This window comes from Cherax quadricarinatus, chromosome 43 (assembly GCF_038502225.1).
Source record: "Cherax quadricarinatus isolate ZL_2023a chromosome 43, ASM3850222v1, whole genome shotgun sequence".
Lineage (NCBI taxonomy): Eukaryota > Metazoa > Arthropoda > Malacostraca > Decapoda > Parastacidae > Cherax > Cherax quadricarinatus.
The window spans coordinates 2,124,813-2,146,512 of record NC_091334.1 but is presented as its reverse complement, the minus strand read 5'-3'; the positions used below and the strand labels follow the sequence as shown (position 1 = coordinate 2,146,512).

Here is a 21,700-nt window from a genome sequence, read left to right as displayed (position 1 = left end):
CTCCTCCTCAAGTTCCCGGTTAATGAATTTACTAAAAATTTATATGAAAAAACAAAATCACGTGAAAATTCACAGAGTTACAGTGCAGGTTGTTCACCGAATGGTAGCAACAGGCGTACTGACACTAGTGGGCAGTTGTGGCTTTGTCTCGACAGAGAGGTAAACAAGGGTAGCGCATGGTGTCGTGACTCATTTTGACCCATACAAGTTCTAGCATGTGAGTCATATTCCAAACAAAGGTCGTATACCAAGCAAAAATTTTCACGTCCAAACAGGACATATACCAAGTTGGACTTATTCTAAAGCGGACGTATACTGAGGTACACTGTATATAGTATAAAATGCTTTGTCTGAGCCCCCATAATAGGTATGGGCTCCAAGGACACAGCCCTAAATTTTCCTTACCTGACTACACCCCTGGTTATAAGCAGGTCACATAACATCAGTTCTCTGAATTCAGCTTTCAGAATCTGCCATGTTATTGTAAGAGGCTTTAATTTTTTCTCTTCTGCATTAAATGTTTTGGCAGGAGTCCTCTTCAAGGGGGGCTCCTTGGCGTGGTGAAGAGGCTCTTGGTCTGAGGAATTAGACCTGTCGGTCTCCTTCCTCAGACCGAACCTAATTACCCTCAATCATCCCTTCCCTATCCCATCCTCCCCATCTTCCCCTTTCTCCTTTCCTCCTCCTCCTCCCCACCCCTCCCTTTTGCCCTTACTTTTTTGGCCTTTGGGATTTTTCTCACAGGCACGCTAGTTCCTAGGTAGGGGAAAGGGTACTGGGGTCCATCCCATTCCGTTGAGATTCTTGGCAGTGGCATAGTTTGCCGTGGAATCTAGATCGCCTGGGGATGTCCTGATCCCTCTCCAGTATCCCAGAGGGTGGCTTTGGGTGTCTTTTGGGCGATGGGTGTATCTCTGGAAGCCACCTTTTGGATTCCGGGGGTGGTGGCCAAAGGAGGTATGCTTTGTGGCGGATATCCGGCCGCCCTCTCTTTTGTCCACCGAGGTAGCTCGGCAGATGTGAGGTTGCTATCCTGGATTGCTGGTTTACTGGCATGAAGGGTAGGGTATGGCACGGGTTCCATGCTGCATCTGTGCTATATGCGGAGGGAGATTTCTGGCCCTTTCATTCCTCCTAGGAACTATTCCTCCCCGGTCCCCCCTTTTTTTATTCTTTTTTTATTTTTATTTTCTTTTCTTCTTTCTTTTTTTGTTCTTAAAACAAAAAGAAAGAAGTAACCTAACCATGGAGTCCCCAATCCATGACCCCGCTACCCCCGGGCCCCTTATTGTTGCCGCACCCCGTTCTGACCTCGCCTCTTCTTTTGGCAACTCTTCGGACACTCCCAAGACCCCTGTACCTCTTGCTGGTGCTGTTTCGTCACCCGCTTCAGGTGCTGGGGTTTCGACTGACTCCTTCGATTTGTCTGACCTCTGCTCTCCTTTGACTATGCTTCCGGCCTCTCCCTCTACGGTGCGGCAATTTTCGAATCGCCAGCCCGTCCCATGCCGGACCAACTCTGGTCCCACTTCCAAACACCAACGACAGTGTCCTGATGACGTTACTTCGTTACCTTCCCATTCTACTCGGAAAAGACCAACACGTCATGCACTCCCTCTCCACACTCAAGTTTCGGACCACACAATGGTCTAAATTCTTTACTTTATGACCGACTTCTTCTACTGCCCATCTTTCCGACCATAGTATTGGCAAAGCGCACCTACGCCATGTTGGTAGAGATATTTCCTTTCATGCTCTTAAGAGTGGTATGCGTATCATCACAGTACAGAATGCTACCCAAGCTCATGATCTTTCTCTTCTTTCACATATCGATACTATTCCTATCACTGTTGAAAAACGTCATTCCCTCAATTCTTGTAGTGGTACTGTCATTCTGCCCCATACCATAGTCCAACAGAATTTCCAGACATGTGGCAATGACATTCTCAAACAGCTGGAACTCCAAGATCTGATTCTTAAGGTAGACACTTATGTTCTTCCTGCCCGCGGGCGGAGACGATACCCTTGCAATGTGGCTTGTTTAACTTTTGACAGCCGTGAACTCCCATCCTCTGTTTATGTAGCAGGACATCGGTTACAAGTTCGAAAGGTGATCCCTACACCGCAACAGTGTAGAAATTGCTGGCAATTTGGCCACCCAGCAAAATATTGCAGATCTATAGCCGAATGCCCAGTCTGTGGTTCCGATGACTATTCTAATACGTCTTGCAGTCGACCTCCCTCTTGCCTTAATTGTCATGAGGCTCGCCCTTCGTACTCTCGCTGTTGCCAGGTCTACTTGAATGAGCGGGAAATTCGTTGCCTCAAAGAGGCAGAAGTTCTCTCTTATGCTATGGCGGTTTCTCATCTCCGCCTCCAAGGGAGACTACCCCGTGTTTCTTATTCTTGTGTTTCAAAACATCCCCCCACTTCTGGGGTCCCATCTTCTGCAGCCTCCTCTGCGGTTGCCAGTCCCATAGTCACTCCTGTATCTAATTCTTTTGCTGTCCTGGGCTCAGACGTCCCTACTTCAACACCTCAGTCTGTTCTCACTTCTTCGTGTTCTCCCTCACAAACCCCGGTATCGACAAGACCTCGTATGACACTTCCTCCCAATCGTCCCTCTACTTCTCAGAAGTCCAAAAAATCTCCTTTAACCCCTCCTTCCCTTCATCCATCTCCACACTTTACCTTCCCAGTCTCTGTACCTGGGTCTTCCCCTTTCACTGGCTCTGTCACAAGTGTTGAGGTTCATCCTCCTCCTCGTACAGTGCCTTCCTCCTCTGTCCCCTCCCAAGTTTCTTCCTCTTCTGCCACCTCCCAGGTTTCTGCCTTTTCTGTCCCTTCTCACACTTCTCCAGTTCCCTCCATCCTTTCGCCCCCCCCTACCTTGATACAGTTAATTACAGTTGTGATCTTTACTCAAACTACTCCTCCTTCCATCTCCAATATTGTCTCCCATACAGCGTCTCTGAACTCTGAAACACTTGAAACAATCTCTGAATATATTGCAGAGATCAAACCATCAATGGACAATGATCCACCCTCTGTTCCTTCTCTTTCCTCTTCTCCATCTGCGCAACTCCTTTCTTAACAGCGCACCGTTCCTTCGCTGCTTGAATGTTTTCCGCTGCCACCGCATGTGGACTTTTCTTACCCCTCTAGCCCGTAGGTACCTTTACCTGCGGATTTCTAGTATCCTTATCAATGCCAATCATGGCCTATTTACAGTGGAATATACGCAGCCTCAGGGGTAATTGGGGTGAGCTTCAGACGTTGCTCTCCCAATTTTTCCCTGTTGGTGTTTGCTTACAAGAACCAAAATTACACTCTGCTGTTATCTATCCCATCTCAGGCTATAATTTATTGTATTCTTCGGATCCTTTTCCTGATGGGACCTTTAACGAAAGTACCCTTCTTCTACGCACTGATATTCCATACCATCAGCTATTTGTTCGTACTTCGCTGCATTACACAGCAGCCCGTGTCCTCCTGCATAGGTGGTATACACTATTCTTTGCACCTCTCTCCTTCTCAAGCATTATCTATTCCGGATATTGCCTTTCTTGTTTCATCATTACCGCCACCACTTCTGTTACTTGGCGATTTTAATGCCCATCATTTTCTCTGGGGGGGGTCTCACTGTGATTCTCGTGGCATTCAGCTAGAGGCTTTTCTTGCTTCCCACCCCCTCCATGTTTTAAATACAGGTACTCACACCCATTTTGATCCTCGTACTCATACTCTCTCTTGCATCGATCTCTCAGTCTGCTCTTCCTCCGCTGCACTAGACTTCACCTGGTCTCTTCTCCCGGATTTACATGACAGCAATCATTTTCCAATCATTCTTACTTCCCCTTCATATTCACCACCTCTTCGTAACCCACGCTGGCAATTTGATCAGGCAAATTGGGACCTTTACTCACAACTAACTGTTTTTAGTGAGGTTCCTTCTTCATCCTCCATTGATGAGCTTTTACACCTCTTCTCGTCCTCGGCTTTAACTGCAGCTTCTCATTCTATACCCCAAACCTCGGGCAGGCATTCTCAGAAATGCGTGCCTTGGTGGTCTCCTGCTTGTGCTCGTGTAGTACGTTTGAAACGTGCTGCGTGGGGCAGGTACCAGTATAATAGAACCACTGAGAGACTTCTTGATTTTAAGCAGAAGCGTGTGATCGCTCGCCGTGTCATCCGTGACGCTAAACGCACTTGCTGGCGAGATTATGTCTCCACCATCACCTCTGCTTCCTCTATGAGTGCAGTCTGGAAAAAAGTACGGAAACTGAGTGGTAAATATTCTCCCGACCCGGCTCCTGTTCTACGGGTTGCCGGTGTTGATATAGCAAACCCTCTAGATGTTGCCATTGAAATTGGCAATCATCTGGTCCATATTTCTCAGGGGCTCCATCTCTGCCCCTCGTTTCTTTCCTCAAAGTCTGCCAGAGAGTTAGCACCCTTGGACTTTTCTTCTCTCAGAGAGGAACAGTATAATGTGCCTTTTACACTTCAGGAACTGGAGGCAACACTCTCAGCTTGCCGATCATCGACAGCTGGGCCCGACGACATTCATATTCGTATGTTACAACATTTACATCATTCACCCCTTGCAGTCCTCTTACGCCTTTTCAATCTTATTTGGCCACAATGAGTTCTTCCACAGCCGTGGAAATCTGCCATTGTTCTCCCTTTCTGCAAACCGGGTACTACGGGACATGAAGCCTCCCACTATCATCCCATCGCTCTTACCAGTGCAGTTTGCAAAGTGATGGAACGTCTGGTAAATATACGTTTAATGTGATATTTAGAGATGCACAACAGTCTCTCCACTCGTCAATATGGCTTTCGTAAGGGCCGTTCTACCATAGACCCCTTACTACGTTTGGATACGTATGTTCATAATGCTTTTGCGAATAACCACTCAGTTATTGTCATATTTTTTGACCTTGAGAAGGCATATGACACAACTTGGAGGTATAATATTTTGGCCCAAGCCCACTCCTTAGGCCTCCGAGGCAATCTACCATCTTTCCTTAAGAACTTTTTAACTGACAGACATTTCCGTGTTCGAGTCAATAATGTGCTCTCCCCGGACTTTGTCCAAGCTGAAGGTGTCCCTCAGGGATGTGTTCTGAGCACACTTTTTCTCCTTGCTATAAATGATTTGGCCTCTGTTCTTCCATTCATTATTTGGTCATCACTCTATGTAGATGACTTCGCTATTGCTTGTGCAGGCGCTGACTGTCACCTCGTTACATTTTCTCTCCAGCATGCGGTCGACCGTGTTTCCAATTGGGCCACCGTGCATGGGTTTAAATTTTCCATTTCCAAAACTCACCAAATTACTTTCACTAGATGCTCTGTCATCTCTGATCATCCTTTGTACCTCTATGGCTTCCGTATCCCTGAACGTGATACAGTCAGGTTTCTAGGCCTTCTCTTTGACCAAAGGTTATCCTGGAAACCCCACATTACCTCTCTGAAGGCTACTTGTCACAGCCAGCTGAACCTTCTTAAAACCCTTGCTCATCTTTCATGGGGAGCTGATCGTCGAACTCTCCTTCGCCTACATTCAGCCCTCATTTTATCAAAATTCGATTATGGTGATCAGATCTATTCAGCGGCCTCTCCTTGGCAGACGATGCACCATCCCCCCAATGAAAAGCAGGGGTGTCACTAGCACGTTAAGAGACCATACAATAAGTGTCAGGGGCCCGAGACTGTTCAACTGCCTCCCAGCACACATAAGGGGGATTACCAACAGACCCCTGGCAGTCTTCAAGCTGGCACTGGACAAGCACCTAAAGTCAGTTCCGGATCAGCCGGGCTGTGGCTCGTACGTTGGTTTGCGTGCAGCCAGCAGCAACAGCCTGGTTGATCAGGCTCTGATCCACCAGGAGGCCTGGTCTCAGACCGGGCCGCGGGGGCATTGACCCCCGGAACTCTCTCCAGGTAAACTCCAGGCTACTCTCTCTAGCTTTAACCCCATCCATCACCAAGGATTACGTTTATGCCTTGGTGCTTTTCGCTCTTTCCCTGTTGAGAGCCTCTATGCAGAAGCAAGTGTTCCATCCTTGTCTGATTGCCGTGATGCCCATTGCCTTCGCTACTATGTGCGCTCTCACGATCTCCGCAATCCTTCCATTTATAGAATGGTCACTGATATTAGTAGACATTCTTTATTTGTTCACCGCCCCTGTTTGCTCCGTCCCTTCTCTCTTTACCTAAATTCGCTCTTGTCTTCCCTTCAGTTACCGCCTTTATATGTTCATGTAGCATCTCACTTTTCTCTACCCCCTCTGGGAAGTTCCAGCTGTTCGGGTCTGTTCTTTCTCACTCCCTTGCTCGAAAACCCAACTGCCTATGGTGGCTTCTCGCTCTCTTTTTCTTGACCACTTCCACTCTCATTCTCATGCCATCACCGTGTACACAGATGGCTCTAAATCTTCTGACGGCGTCGGATTTGCAGCAGTGTTTCCGGACAGCGTCGTGCGAGGGCATTTACTATCTTCGGCTAGCATTTTTACTGCTGAATTGTATGCCATTCTTGCAGCACTTATTCGTATCGCATCTATGCCTGTGTCATCATTTGTGGTTGTCTCAGACTCCCTTAGTGCTCTACAGGCTATACGGAAATTTGATACACCTCACCCCCTAGTTCTCCGTATCCAACTTTGGCTATGCCGTATCTCTACCAGGCATAAAGATATTATTTTTTGTTGGGTCCCTGGTCATGTTGACGTACAGGGCAATGAACAGGCAGACACTGCTGCTCGGTCAGCAGTACATGACCTACCAATTTCATATAGAGGTGTTCCATTTCTGGACTATTTTGCTGTAATAGCTATCCACCTTCACACCCATTGGCAACAATGTTGGTCTGCTCTGCTCACTAACAAACTTTGTTCTATTAAACCGAGTATAGGTTACTGGCCGTCTTCTTGTCATAAGTGTCGAGGTTGGGAGACTACTCTCTCCCGCCTTCGCATTGGTCATACTCGTCTTACTCATGGATATCTCGTGGAGAGGCACCCTTCTCCTCTCTGTGAGAATTGTCAGGTTCCATTATCGGTCAGCCACATTCTGTTAGACTGCCCACTTTATCAACGAGCACGCAGAATATACCTCCAACGTTGTCTTCGCTCCGCTGCTCTCTCTTTACCTTCCCTTCTTGCTGATGGACCCACCTTTCATCCTGACTCTCTCATTGACTTTTTGACAACATCTGACTTACATCACAAACTCTGATGATACCTTCAGCCCTTTCTACCTCAATCTCTTGCTACCCTCTACCCCTGCACTATCCCCTGCCCCGCTGTTTTCTGTAACCTACTAATCATCCCTCCCCCCTTCTGCCACTCGATACCCTCGCTTCCTTCCCTACCCTGCAGCGCTGTATAGCCCTTGTGGCTTAGCGCTTCTTTTAGATTATAATAATAATTTGGCAGGAGTGTTGTTATACACTGAGATTAAATTTGCTGTTTATCTTTTTTTCCTTAGTAGAGAAAGTTGTTCACTGAGTGTTGGATACAGACAGTTTATAATACAGACAGTTTATAATACAGTGCTGTATAACTGTAATAAGTGGCAAACACAGGCTGAACAGTTTTAGATACAGAGATCAGATTTTTTTTTTTCAACAAACCGGCCGTATCCTACCAAGGCAGGGTGGCCGAAAAAGAAAAACAAAAGTTTCTCTTTTTAAATTTAGTAATTTATACGGGAGAAGGGGTTACTAGCCCCTTGCTCCCGGCATTTTAGTCACCTTTTACAACACGCATGGCTTACGGAGGAAGAATTCTGTTTCACTTCCCCATGGAGATAAGAGGAAATAAACAAGAACAAGAACCAGAAAGAAAATAGAAGAAAACCCAGAGGGGTTTGTATATACAGTGGAGCCCCGGTTTATGATATTATTTCATTCCAGAAGTATGTTCAGGTGCCATTACTGAACGAATTTGTTCCCATAAGGAATATTGTGAATTAGAATAGTCTATTTCAAACCCCCAAACATACACGTACAAACGCACTTACATAAATACACTTACATAATTGGTTGCATTGGGAGCTGATCGTAAAGCGGGGGTCCACTGTATATGCTTGTACATGTATGTGTAGTGTGACCTAAGTGTAAGTAGAAGTAGCAAGATGTACCTGAAATCTTGCATGTTTATGAGACAGAAAAAAGGACACCAGCAATCCTACCATCATGTAAAACAATTACAGGCTTTCGTTTTACACTTGGCAGGATGGTAGTACCTCCCTGGGTGGTTGCTATCTACCAACCTACTACCTAGAAGAGGTCAGATGTATAATCCACTAATTGCCAAGTCTTATTTTCTTACATTTTACAGCACATCACAAGAATGTTCTGTCAGGGAACATCTTTCTAAGTCCGTAACAATAATGTTCTGCCAGGAAACATCTTTCTCAGCCCATGACAAAATTTTTTCAGGGAACATCTTACATAGTCAATGCAGAGATTTTACAAGGACACAAGGCACTGTAGTAAACAGTTTTAAAATTAGAATATGTAATTAAGAGGCCCATTCTGCAGTTTACATATTGTATTTAATGAGCTATCCATTTTTTATTCTTTGTAATATACTGCAGTACTGTGTATTTAAATTGTTTCTACTGCATCAGCACAAGCATGTACTTATAACAAATACTATAAACTCCCAAACCTAGCTTAGTCTCTTGGGGGGACTATAATTTTTGCTGGATTTATATAATTTTAATTTGTAAAATCAATCGTTGTTTACAAAATAATTTTTTCTTTTCAATGAACTGACCATATCCTACCGAAGCAGGGTGACCTAAAAAGAAAAAAGTTTTTCTTTTTAAATTTAGTAATTTATACAGGAGAAGAGTTAATAGCCCCTTGCTCCCGGCATTTTAGTTGCCTCTTTTGACACATATTGCTTAGAGAGGAAGCATTCTTTTTCACTTCCCCATGGTATGGTAAAAAAGTAAATATTTTTTAACTACTTTGTTTTCTTGTATAATTTTTAATATTGTACTCAGTTGTATTGCTGGTACAAATGTTTATTGTACAGACTAAAGTAATAGATTAATGAGATAATGAAGTTTTATAAGTAGCTTTGTGTTTCAGTTTGTGGCCAAATGGCAAGAGTTGGAGGGGAGCTGGTCGGAGGAGAGTTAGGAGTTGTCTTGGAAGAAACCGGAGTAGGGGTGACTTTTGTGGACCCTCCTTCTCTGGAGTCTTCTGATCTAGCTGAAGATTCCCTCAACAGTGACCTTACCGTTTGTCAGTACATCCTTCCTCATGATGTTACAGGTAATGTACCGCACCGTGTGCTAGTACATCCTTCCTCACAATGTTACAGGTAATGTACCTCACCATGTGCCAGTACAGTAGGGTCCCACTTTACAGCGTTTTGCCTTACGGCATTCCTCTAATACAGACATTTCAAATTATGACCAAAACTCGCTATATGGCTTCTCCAACCCGACTTTCTAATACGGTTACTGCACCCCTCCCGGTTTGTTTCATTTTCCCTGAGCACTGCATCTCTCCATTATGTCTGGAAACTTTAATTTCAGGTGTTTTAAAGTTATTCCATGTTTTTTGCACAACAACCACTGTAAAAAATAGTGAAATTCCAAGTGCTTTCGTGACTTCTCACATTGTCAAGGAACTATGATAATGTGAGAAGTAACAAAAGCACTTGGAATTTCACTAGTTTTTCACAATGGTTGTTCTACATACAGCTTTTTCTCACTTAACGACAGAGTTCCGTTCCTAAGACCATGTCATTAAACAAATTTGCCACTAAGTGAGGAGCATAGTGTAATGGTAGTGGGTTTGTGTCAACCATCTTTGATATTGTTTTAATGTCACCTTTGCAGACATAGCTCCTTTGCATAAGGGAGGTAGTAGAGCACTAGCTAAAAATTACAGACCAGTAGCGTTAACCTCTCACATCATAAAAATCTTCGAAAGAGTGATGAGACGGCAGAATACAAATTTCATGGACCAGCACAACCAACATAACACGAACCAGCATGGTTTTAGAGCAGGACGATCATGTCTGTCACGGCTGCTGAACCATTATGACAGAATTACGGAGGCATTGGAAGACGACCAAAACGCAGATGTGATTTACACAGATTTTGCAAAGGCATTTGAGAAATGCGATCATAGAATGATAGCGCACAAAATGAAGGCCATGGGCATTACGGAGAAGGTAGGCAGATGAATTTTCGGTTTCCTAACACAGAACACAAAAAGTAGTAGTGAACAGGGCAAAATTCAGCATCAGCAAGGTCAAAAGCTCAGTGCCCCAAGGCACTGTCCTGGCACCTCTGCTGTTTCTCATCCTCATAGCAGACATAGACAAAAACACCCGGCACACTTTTGTATCATCATTTGCAGATGACACTAAAATAAGCATGAAAGTCAGTACAGTAGAGGACACTGAAAAAGTACAGGAAGACATAAACAGGGTTTTCCAGTGGGCAGTGGAAAACAACATGACGTTCAATGGTGATAGGTTCCAGCTGCTTAGGTATGGAAAGAATGAAGAACTCAAAAGGAGCACTATATACAAAATTCAAGAGGCACCAAATGGAATGTAAGGAACACATAAAAGACCTAGGAATAATTATGTCAGCGGACCTTTCTTTTAAAGACCATAACAAGACAAAGATCACGACAGCCAGGAAGATGACGGGATGGGTATTGAGAACTTTCAAAACAAGGAAAATAATGCCAGTGGTGACACTCTTCAAATCGCTAGCACTCCCTCACTGAGAATATTGCTCAGTCCTGACGGCCCCATTCAAGGCAGGAGAAATATCTGAGCTGGAACAAATACAGAGATCTTTTACAGCTCACATTGAGCCTGTAAAGCACCTAAACTACTGGGAACACCTGCAAGTCTTGAACATGTATTCATTGGAGTGGAGGAGAGAGAGGTACATGATAATACCTGGAAGGTACTTGAAGGCTTGGTTCCAAATTTTTATACTGCCATAACAACATACTGGAGTGAGAGATATGGGAGGAAGTGTAAAATAAATGCACTGAAGAGCAGGGGTGTGGTGGGGACAATAAGGGAACACTGTATCAACATCTGGGGTTCCAGACTATTCAACATCTTACCAGAAGATATCAGAAACATGGCTGGAACCAGTGTAGAAGCCTTCAAGAGGAAACTGGACAAGTATCTTCACCAGGTGCCAGATCAAGCAGGCTGTGATGGATATGTGGGGCAGCAGGCCTCAAACAGCAACAGCCTGGTTGACCAGGCAAGCACCAGACGAGCCTGGCCCATGCCCGGGTTCAGATAGTAGATAAACTCTCAAAACTCTTCAAGGTAGTATATCAAAGGTAAAGATGCACCATTTATAACATTTCTGGTATATTTTTAAATGTTTATACAGTAGTGTACTGTACAGCAGGGCCCCACTTATACGGCAGGTTAGGTTCCAGGCTACCGCCGTAAAGCGGAAACCGCCGTAAAGTGGAACACCCTTTTTTTCCACTTATAAATGCATACAAACACTAGATAACAAATTTACACTAACATATATTAAGTTAGCAATAGAACCAGGCATCAAAAAACAATAAAAATGTACAATACACACATAGTGCACTCATTACTTACCTTAAAATATTTATAGTCTTAATCTAGGGTGAGACAAGTAGTATTTATTGTAAGAAATCAAGTGTGGTATGTATGGTAATCAGCCAGGCTACCTTACCAGGCCACCCCACCCACACATACTATTCTATGATATTTAAGCATCCCAGAGCGATAAAATGTATATACAGTTCACTCATTACTTACCTTAAAATATAGGGTGAGATGAGTAGTATTTATTGTAAAAAATCAAGTGTGGTATGTATGGTAGTCAGCCGGGCTACCATACCAGGCCAGCCCACCCACACATATATTCTATGATATTTAAGCATCCCAGAGCAATAAAATGTATATACAGTTCACTCATTACTTACCTTAAAATATTTGTTGTCTTAATGTAGGGTCAGGAGTAAGTAAATGAGATAAAACGAATAAATGAGAGAGAGAAAGAATGAGTACATGAGAGGGGACAGGCGCAGAGTTATGTAAACAAACCAGGCGAACGTAAGCTTTGTAAACAGTGTACACGTCTGGTTTGTGTACAAGTTACATTGTGTACAGGTTGTCTCTACATTGATACGGTAGAATTAATAAAGAAGAACACTCCCCTTCTCATGTAACATCATTTTGAGAAGAAATGAAGCTCTGAGTGAAGGCAATGGAAATAAGTCACACTGACTTTTTTGGGTTATCCTAGGTTCTCTACACATATTTTGTTATGTATGATAATCTATGTAACTGTATTTGTGGTCTGGTGGCTAAAGCTCCCGCTTCACACACGGAGAGCCCGGGTTCGATTCCCGGCGGGTGGAAAAATTTCGACACGTTTCCTTACACCTGTTGTCCTGTTCACCTAGCAGCAAATAGGTACCTGGGTGTTAGTCGACTGGTGTGGGTCGCATCCTGGGGGACAAGATTAAGGACCCCAGTGGAAATAAGTTAGACAGTCCTCGATGACGCACTGACTTTCTTGGGTTATCCTGGGTGGCTAACCCTCCGGGGTTAAAAATCCGAACGAAATCTTATCTTATCTTACATACGAAAGGAATAATTTTCTACAGTTACCCCCATTAACACATTTTCTCTTATGTTAGATTAGAGAAAATGTTATTCTTGGCATCACTTGTACAAGTTATCTGGCTACCACATCTCATATTTATGTTTATTTATTCTATTGTAGGGTGTATTTATCATCTTTTTATGTTATGTATCGTGTTTATTATATAATTTTGAAAAAAATATCATGGATGGATTAATGAAAATGTGTATATTAATGTAATATACAACATTTAATGAGACTCGGTGATTATTATTATTATTATTAGCATTTCTAATATGGCGTCACTTGTGCAAGTCGTCTGCTACCACATCTCATATTTATGTTTATTTATTCTATTGTGGGGTGTATTTATCATCTTTTTATGTTATGTATCGTGTTTATTATATAATTTTGAAAAATATCATAGATGGATTAATGAAAATGTGTATTTAACGTAATATACGACATTTAAATGAGACTCGATGATTATTATTATCATTACTAATATGAAGTCTGGAGACATAAGACACTCTTACTGATTTTAATGTGTACCTGCATGCCAGCACAGTATGTAAGTTTATTTAAGTACAGGTATACAGAAGTATAATTATCAGAGTATATATAAAATATGAAATAACTTTTAAAAACATTTGAAATTTTGGAGTTTCCAGACAAAATGGAGAGACTTAGTGCTTACTGAGCTCACGAAGAATTGTGGGGCGCGGTGACCATATTAGAAAGTCAGGTGGGGGGAGCCGTATAGCGAGTTTTGGTCATAATTTGAAATGACCGTATTAGCGGAACGCTGTAAAGTGAAACGCCATAAAGCGGGGCCTTCCTATCGAAATAAACAGAATAGAGGAAATCAGCTCTAATATACATTATTTAGGTATAAATACTGGTCAGAGAGCCCGTCATAAGCCCAAGGTGTTGGTAAACAAGTATGTCGCTAAGTGAGGAGAACTTGTATTGTGATATCAACTGTTTACTATGATCTTATTGCTTTATATACAGGTACCATCTGACTTACAACCAAGCTTGGTTCCGACCAACCGGTCATAAGTCAAAATGGACGTAAGTTGAACCTTACTACTGAATACCAACATCACACTTTTGTAATGAATTTATTTTATTGTTTTAGTTTGGTATTTCATTTTTTACTTTACCTTTTATACTGTTAGTACTGTATTTTATACTGTAAAGTTTAGGATAAACACTGTGTACAACACAAACAGTTATTTCCCAGAAATTTGGCATACAAAATGTGGTGGTAAGTTGAGTGGCTGCATGTCGAGCAGGTCGTAAGTCAGATGTTAGGTGTATACTCTGATAATTATACTTATGTTTACCTGTACCTAAATAAACTTACACACACTGCTGGCATGCAGGTGCACATTAAAATCACTAAGAGTGTCTTATTAGTCTTGAAGACACCATATTAATAAAGATAATAAAAATAATAAGCAATAATAATCACTCTTAAGTGGTCCCTCAATAATCGTCTGGCGTGAAAGTCATCAATTTCGGAAATAGTCTGGTTATTTCATCTAAACATTGGCTCGCAAATGGTCCATTAACTCACTAATCGTCTTTCGTCCTGGACGCGTACTCACGTTCTGAGCCGCCTCGGCCTCCCTTCCCAGCCAGTGTGCCATTGTTTACCAGTGAGCGACGGTCCCCTCACGTGTTCATACGAAATATTTCATAATATTCCACTCATTTTAGTGCTTGCAAGTGCTAAATAAGCTACCATGGGTCCAAAGAAAGCTCTTAGTGCCAAGCCTTTGGTAAAGAAGGTGAGAAATACGATTGAATTTAAGAAAAACATCATTGAACAATATGAAAGTGGCGTAAACCATACCCCCGGCCGGGATTGAACCCGCGGTCATAGAGTCTCAAAACTCCAGCCCGTCGCGCTAGCCACTAGACCAGCTAGCCACAATAAGATTCATCCAACTAGGTATATTTCTACACCATAGGAAAGTTAGCACAGGCACCTCTGTGACCACAAATGCAAGTTTTTACAGACGAATCTCCAGCTAGCGTGGCCGCGACGAACTCTAGCTCAAGTCCCTTCACTGCCGTCAACATGACTTAAGAAATCGTAATGACACGATTGCAAATAAACCATACCCCCGGCCGGGATTGAACCCGCGGTCATAGAGTCTCAAAACTCCAGCCCGTCGCGCTAGCCACTAGACCAGCTAGCCACAATAAGATTCATCCAACTAGGTATATTTCTACACCATAGGAAAGTTAGCACAGGCACCTCTGTGACCACAAATGCAAGTTTTTACAGACGAGAGTTCGTCACGGCCACGCTAGCTGGAGATTCGTCTGTAAAAACTTGCATTTGTGGTCACAGAGGTGCCTGTGCTAACTTTCCTATGGTGTAGAAATATACCTAGTTGGATGAATCTTATTGTGGCTAGCTGGTCTAGTGGCTAGCGCGACGGGCTGGAGTTTTGAGACTCTATGACCGCGGGTTCAATCCCGGCCGGGGGTATGGTTTATTTGCAATCGTGTCATTACGATTTCTTAAGTCATGAAAGTGGCGTATGTGTGGGCGAACTGGCCAGGATGTATAACAAATCCCGTACAACCATACCTTCCTTCATAGCCAAGAAAAAGGAAATCAAGGAAGCTGTTGTTGCAAAGGGGGTAAATATGCTGACAAAAATGAGATCACCAGTACTTGAAGATGTTGAGAAGTTATTATTGGTGTGGATAAGCGAGAAACAATTAGCAGGAGATAGTCTTATGATGTTGCTTATTTGTGAAAAGGCTAGGCAGTTGCATGACGATTTGGTAAAGAAATTGCCTGCAACTAGTGGTGATGTGAGGGAATTTATGGCCAGCAAAGGCTGGTTTGAGAGATTTAAGAAGCATACTGGCATACAGTGTGATAAAGCATGGTGTGGCTGCCAGTTCGGACCAAAAAGCGGCTAAAAAATATGTGCAGGAATTCAAGGAGTACATAGAGAAAGGACTGAAACCTGAACAAGTGTTCAGTTGTGACGAAACAGGCCTCTTTTGGAAGAAAATGCCAAAGAGGACCTACATTACTCAGGAAGAAAAGGCACTGCCAGGACACAAGCCTATGAAAGACAGGCTGACGCTCATGTTCTGTGCTAATGCTAGTGGGGATTTCAAAGTGAAGCCGTTACTAGTGTGCCATTCTGAAAATCTCAGAGTGTTCAAGAAAAACAATGTTATGAAGAGTAAATTGTGTGTGTTTTGGAGATCTAATAATAAGACATGGGTCACAAGGGACATTGTCGTCGAGCGGTTCAATGAAGCGTTTGGCCCTAGTGTGAAGAATTACCTCCTGGAAAAGAAATTGGATCTCAAGTGCCTCCTAGTAATGGACAATGCACCTGCTCATCCTCCAAACTTGGATGACCTAATTCTGAAGGAGTTTGAGTTCATCACAGTAAAGTTCTTGCCCCCGAATACTACTCTCCTCCAGCCCATGGACCAGCATGTCATTTCAAACTTTAAAAAGCTATACACCAAAGCAGTGTTTCAAAGGTGCTTTAATGTGACCTCAGACACTCACTCGACCCTAAGAGATTTTTGGAAAGAACACTTAAGTATTCTACATTGCATAAGCCTTATAGGTAAGGCTTGGGAGGGAGTGACTACCAGGACTTCGAACTCTGCTTGGAGAAAATTGTGGCCAGATTGTGTCCACAAGAGGGATTTTGAAGGGTTTGAGGCAGACCCTGATGAGCCTATGTCAGTTGTGAACTCTATTGTGGCACTGGGGAGTTCCATGGGGTTGGATGTGAGTTTGGAGGATGTGGAAGAGTTGGTGGAGGACCACAATGAAGAGCTAACCACTGAGGAGCTGCAAGAGCTTCAGCAGGAGGAGCAACAGATCACAGCTCAGAATCTTGCTGCAGTGGAGGAGGAAGAGAGATGGAAGAAGGTGCCTTCTTCAGAAATTAAGGAGATTTTTGAAATGTGGTGTAGGATGGAAAGATTTATGGAGAAACATCACCCTGAGAAGGATGTTGCAAGCCATATCGGCAACTTGTACAGTGACAGAGTCTTGGCCCATTTTAGGGAAGTTTTATAGAGATGCCAGAAACAGAGCTCTCTGGACAGTTTTTTTGCAAGACAGGACTCCAGTGACTCTCAAGCTGGTCCTAGTGGCATTAAGAAACAGAGAAGAGAAGTAACCCCAGAAAAGCACTTGGTACCTGAGGTGTTGATGGAAGGGGATTCCTCTTCCAAACAGTAATTCAGTGTCTCTCTTCCTCTAGTCTTCCATACATTAAGAAGAATTGCCAATAAAGGTAAGTGCTATGCTGTTAATGTTTCATTCATTATGTCCCATTGTATTGTTTATGTACTACATCTATATTTCATGTAAAAATTTTTTTTGTTTTAATACTTATGGGTGTCAGGAATGGATTAATTGTATTAACATTATTCCTTATGAGGAAAATTGATTCGAAAATCGTCTATTTCGATAATAGTCCCACTTTCAGGAACAGATTATGGACGATAATTGAGGGACCACTGTACGTTAATATAAACATTTTCATTAATCCATCTATAATATTTTTTCAAAATTATATAATAACCGTAACATATAAACATGATAAATATTCCCCACAGTAGAATAAATTAACACAAATATGAGATGTTATGTGTATGAGCCAGACACATTTGTCTGGTTTTGGTTCATCGTAAATAAATATGTAAGAGCCATTCATACATTTGCTCAGTATCATGAACCTAGTTAACCCTTTCAGGGTTTCGGACGTACTAGTATGGCTTACGCACCAGGGTTTTTGACGTACTAGTACGCCTAAATTCTAGCGCCCTCAAATCTAGTGAGAGAAAGCTGGTAGGCCTACATATGAAAGAATGGGTCTATGTGGTCAGTGTGCGCAGTATAAAAAAAATCCTACAGCACACAGTGCGTAATGAGAAAAAAAACACTGACCGTGTTTTTGGATTAAAATAGCGACTTTGCACTGTATTTTCGTATGGTATTTATTGTTGTATTCTAGTTTTCCTGGTCTCATTTTATAGAATGGAAGACATATTACAGAAATTGAGATGATTTTAACTGATTTTACATTGAAAAGTACCTTGAAATTGAGCTCAGAGTAGCAGAAATGTTCGATTTTTACCAAAGTTCAAAAGTAAACAAATCATGCTACTCGTCCAATACGCATCAACTGGTGAGTCTAATATTCTCTCACAAGTGCACTGATATTATTTATACCATTTCTACACTAATGCAGCAGTCTCCATCAAATGTCATATTTTTGGTGTCATTATGATTGGGAAAAGATTCTCTATCTTTTCATAAGAAAAAATTTTTTTTTTTTTTTTTTTTTTTTTTGAAAATTTGGCGACCCTGAGAACAAGTCTCTGAGAGGGCCTGGTGACCCTGAAAGGTTTAAAACAATATGTATAATCCTCTCAAATGTAATGTTAATCATTCTATTGTGTCCACCTTAGGTTAATAATCAAACCTAATTCTTCTCTACCAAACGTACTAAAGCCGTATAGCATGAACTAATAGAATATTCAGTTTTCTTGTAATCATTGTAACTCACCCAGTGACCATATGTGCAGTTATTACACTGATATTTCCTTATTAACCCTTTGACTGTCGCAGGCCCCTTTCTGAAACTGTCATTCTGTCGCAAAATATTCGAAAAAAAATTATTTTTTCTTATGAAAATGTTAATATTATTTTTCTGAGTGTTTTGGTCCAAAAAAATTTTTTTTGCCATCAGTACTTACCGAGATATAGAGCTGTGAAGTTTGCAGAAAATGAGCCACGTATGGCAACAGCGGCGACTGCCGCTCACCGGGTAAACTTTAGTTTACTTGTATTTTAAGGTTTTTTGCTTTTTTCTCTATTTTATTTTTTCACATAACTTATGTGGCCTATGAGACCAAAGTAAGGTGCAATGTACATATATACACTCGTATACAACACAATAAGCACACAAACATAATTATCAATATATTGTTTACAAAACTTGTTTACAAAAACAAACAATACAAAATTTTTTTTATTACTACTGTTCTATAATATATATACCAATGTACAGTCACCGAACATATTCCTAGAAGTTCTGCAGCTTGTGGAACTCTGTGAAACATGTTTTCATACACAATGGTGTTTTACACTCCTCACACATAAAACGAGTGTGTGTGCATTTTTGTGGACTTTTTTTTTATGTGCAAAGACAAAATACCTTGTCAGAGCAGTTTTCTTCAAAGTATTAGCAGGCAGTTGTGTTAGGTAGTTATCCTAGGTAAATGGTCGTGTGTCATCATTCCTTCCTTCCTTCTTTCCTGCATTCCTTTCCTACCTCTCTTCCTACATTCCTTCATCTGTCCTTCCTTCATTCCTGCCTTCCCTTCTTGCTTCTATAATATATATACACATATATAGTCACTAGATACTTTCATATAACTGCTATTATCTCCATTCAGCAAGCTTTTCTTGTGTGCCAGTGTGTGGCTTATAATTGTTTTGAGTCAGGGGTCGGCAGCTGTCAAAATGACATATTATCTCATTACTCACTTCCCCTCCCGCCTGTCAAAACAATGGGGTCGGATGCTGCTTCCCCTCCATTCTATGTAATTATCTTTCTCCCTCATTCTATCTCTTTCAGTCTGTCTCTCTTACTATCTGTCTGTCTATCTCTGTCTCACAGGTACACATACATAGTGTAAATTACCTAGGATAACCCAAGAAATCCAGACAAAGTGCTATACTCTGCTTGAAGATGTGAGTAAACATGATGACTTGTGGCTCTCTCTGAGACAGAGAGCTAGACAGATAGACAGGAAGCTTGGCAGACAGACAAATAGACAGACAGAAATGTTTGTGTACCAGCAAAAACAAAGCTTGGGGGATGGTCATCTAATCTTTCCTTATCAGCTGCCCCCTCCCTCCACCCTCGTTTACGCTAATCAAACGTCAGCTCTTATCAGATGTTATCTCCCCTTATCTTGTCACTGTCATGGGGTGAACTGTTTTCCATGCTTCAAGGGAACAACATCATCATCATCATCATCATCATCATCATCATCATCATCATCATCATCATCATCATCATCATCATCATCATCATCATCATCATCATCATCATCATCATCATCATCATCATCATCATCATCATCATCATCATCATCATCATCATCATCATCATCATCATCATCATCATCATCATCATCATCATCATCATCATCATCATCATCATCATCATCATCATCATCATCATCATCATCATCATCATCATCATCATCATCATCATCATCATCATCATCATCATCATCATCTTCTTCTTCTTCTTCTTCTTCTTCTTCTTCTTCTTCTTCTTCTTCTTCTTCTTCTTCTTCTTCTTCTTCTTCTTCTTCTTCTTCTTCTTCTTCTTCTTCTTCTTCTTCTTCTTCTTCTTCTTCTTCCTTTCTCCTTTCTCCTTTCTCCTTTCTCCTTTCTCCTTTCTCCTTTCTCCTTTCTCCTTTCTCCTTTCTCCTTTCTCCTTTCTCCTTTCTCCTTTCTCCTTTCTCCTTCCTCCTTTCTCCTTTCTCCTTTCTCCTTTCTCCTTCCTCCTTTCTCCTTTCTCCTTCCTCCTTCCTCCTTCCTCCTCCTCCATTCTTCTGGTATCCTGGGCATTGCTTTTGGTCTCAAACTCCTCAAAACCATGAAATTGATCTTCACTGACACTTCCATCTGTGTTAGAGCATCACTTGGGAAGAGAAGAGTACCAGATTTGCTGGGGAATCACATATTTCTTACCGCTAGGCATGCTGAAAAAGGACAACAGAAATGGCATTCCCACAATGCACCACTGGCTCCCTGATTTTTTTTATATGGTGCACACTGACCAGGGAGACCCATTCTCTCACATGTGGGCCTACCAGCTTTCTCCTGCTTGATTTGAAGCCGCTAGAATTTATGCGTATAGATACGTCAGAAACAGTGGCGCGTAAGACGTATTTATACGGCGTAAACAGTCAAAGGGTTAATCTTAAGTTAGTCTTAAGTTTGCCCGAAATGCTCTGCATATAGAGGGGCTTTTGGCATGTACACTGAATTGTTATACTCCTTTGTGCAAACATTTATCATGCTAAAATAATTTTTTTATTATTTTTATAGACTGTCGTTTAACCCTTTCAGGGTTTCGGCCGTACTATTACGGCTTACGCACCAGGGTTTTTGACGTACTAGTATGCCTAAATTCTAGCGCCCTCAAATTCTAGCGCGGTATAAAAAAAATCCTGCAGCACACAGTGCGTAATGAGAAAAAAAAAACTTTGACTGTGTTTTTGGATTAAAACAGCGACTTTGCACTGTATTTTCATATGGTATTTGTTGTTGTATTCTAGTTTTCCTGGTCTCATTTTATAGAATGGAAGACATATTACAGAAATTGAGATGATTTTGACTGGTTTTACAATGAAAAGTACCTTGAAATTGAGCTCAAAGTAGCAGAAATCTTCGATTTTTACCAAAGTTCAAAATTAAACAAATCATGCTATGCATCCAATACACATCAACTGGTTAATCTAATATTCTTTCACAAGTGTGCTGATATTATTTATACCATTTCTACACTAATAAAATAATAAAAATTCTACACTAATGCAGTAGTCTGCATAACAGTAAATCTTCTATTTTTTTGTGAGAATAAAAATTCAAAGTGGAAAGCAAAAGAATGTAAGAGGGGCATAGGGACGTGACTAATGAACAGAGGAAATGTTATTTTAGTGCCAGGAATGTCTTTCTTGTTTATTCTGGACCCTATTCGGAAATTGGCCTCTTTTGAAATTTGTGTGAAATTGGCAAAATTGCTAAATTCTGACTACTGTATTAGATAGTTGAAATCGGTAAATGGGTGGTTTCTTGTACTCATTCGATAGAAAAAATGGAGTTCTAGCGAAATAGTTATGATTTTTGTCGACTAGCACACTGGAATTGGCCGAAAATAGGGCTCAAAGTGGGCAAAATCTCCGATGTGTAAACATCGTCGAGACCGCTAACTTTCCGAGAGCAAAATTCCCTAAGTTT

General features: G+C 41.7%; 1 protein-coding gene across 6 annotated transcripts in view; it reads left to right on the top strand.

Annotated features, from left to right (window-relative positions):
- Positions 1-21,700, top strand: part of LOC138853904 (oocyte zinc finger protein XlCOF6-like) — a 113,898-nt gene that overhangs the window by 58,131 nt on the left and 34,067 nt on the right. For all 6 annotated transcript variants that reach the window (XM_070093506.1, XM_070093501.1, XM_070093504.1 and 3 more), the window contains one exon: positions 9,113-9,298. In XM_070093506.1, the coding sequence (XP_069949607.1) occupies positions 9,113-9,298 (186 nt within the window). The remainder of the gene's footprint in view (positions 1-9,112; positions 9,299-21,700) is intronic.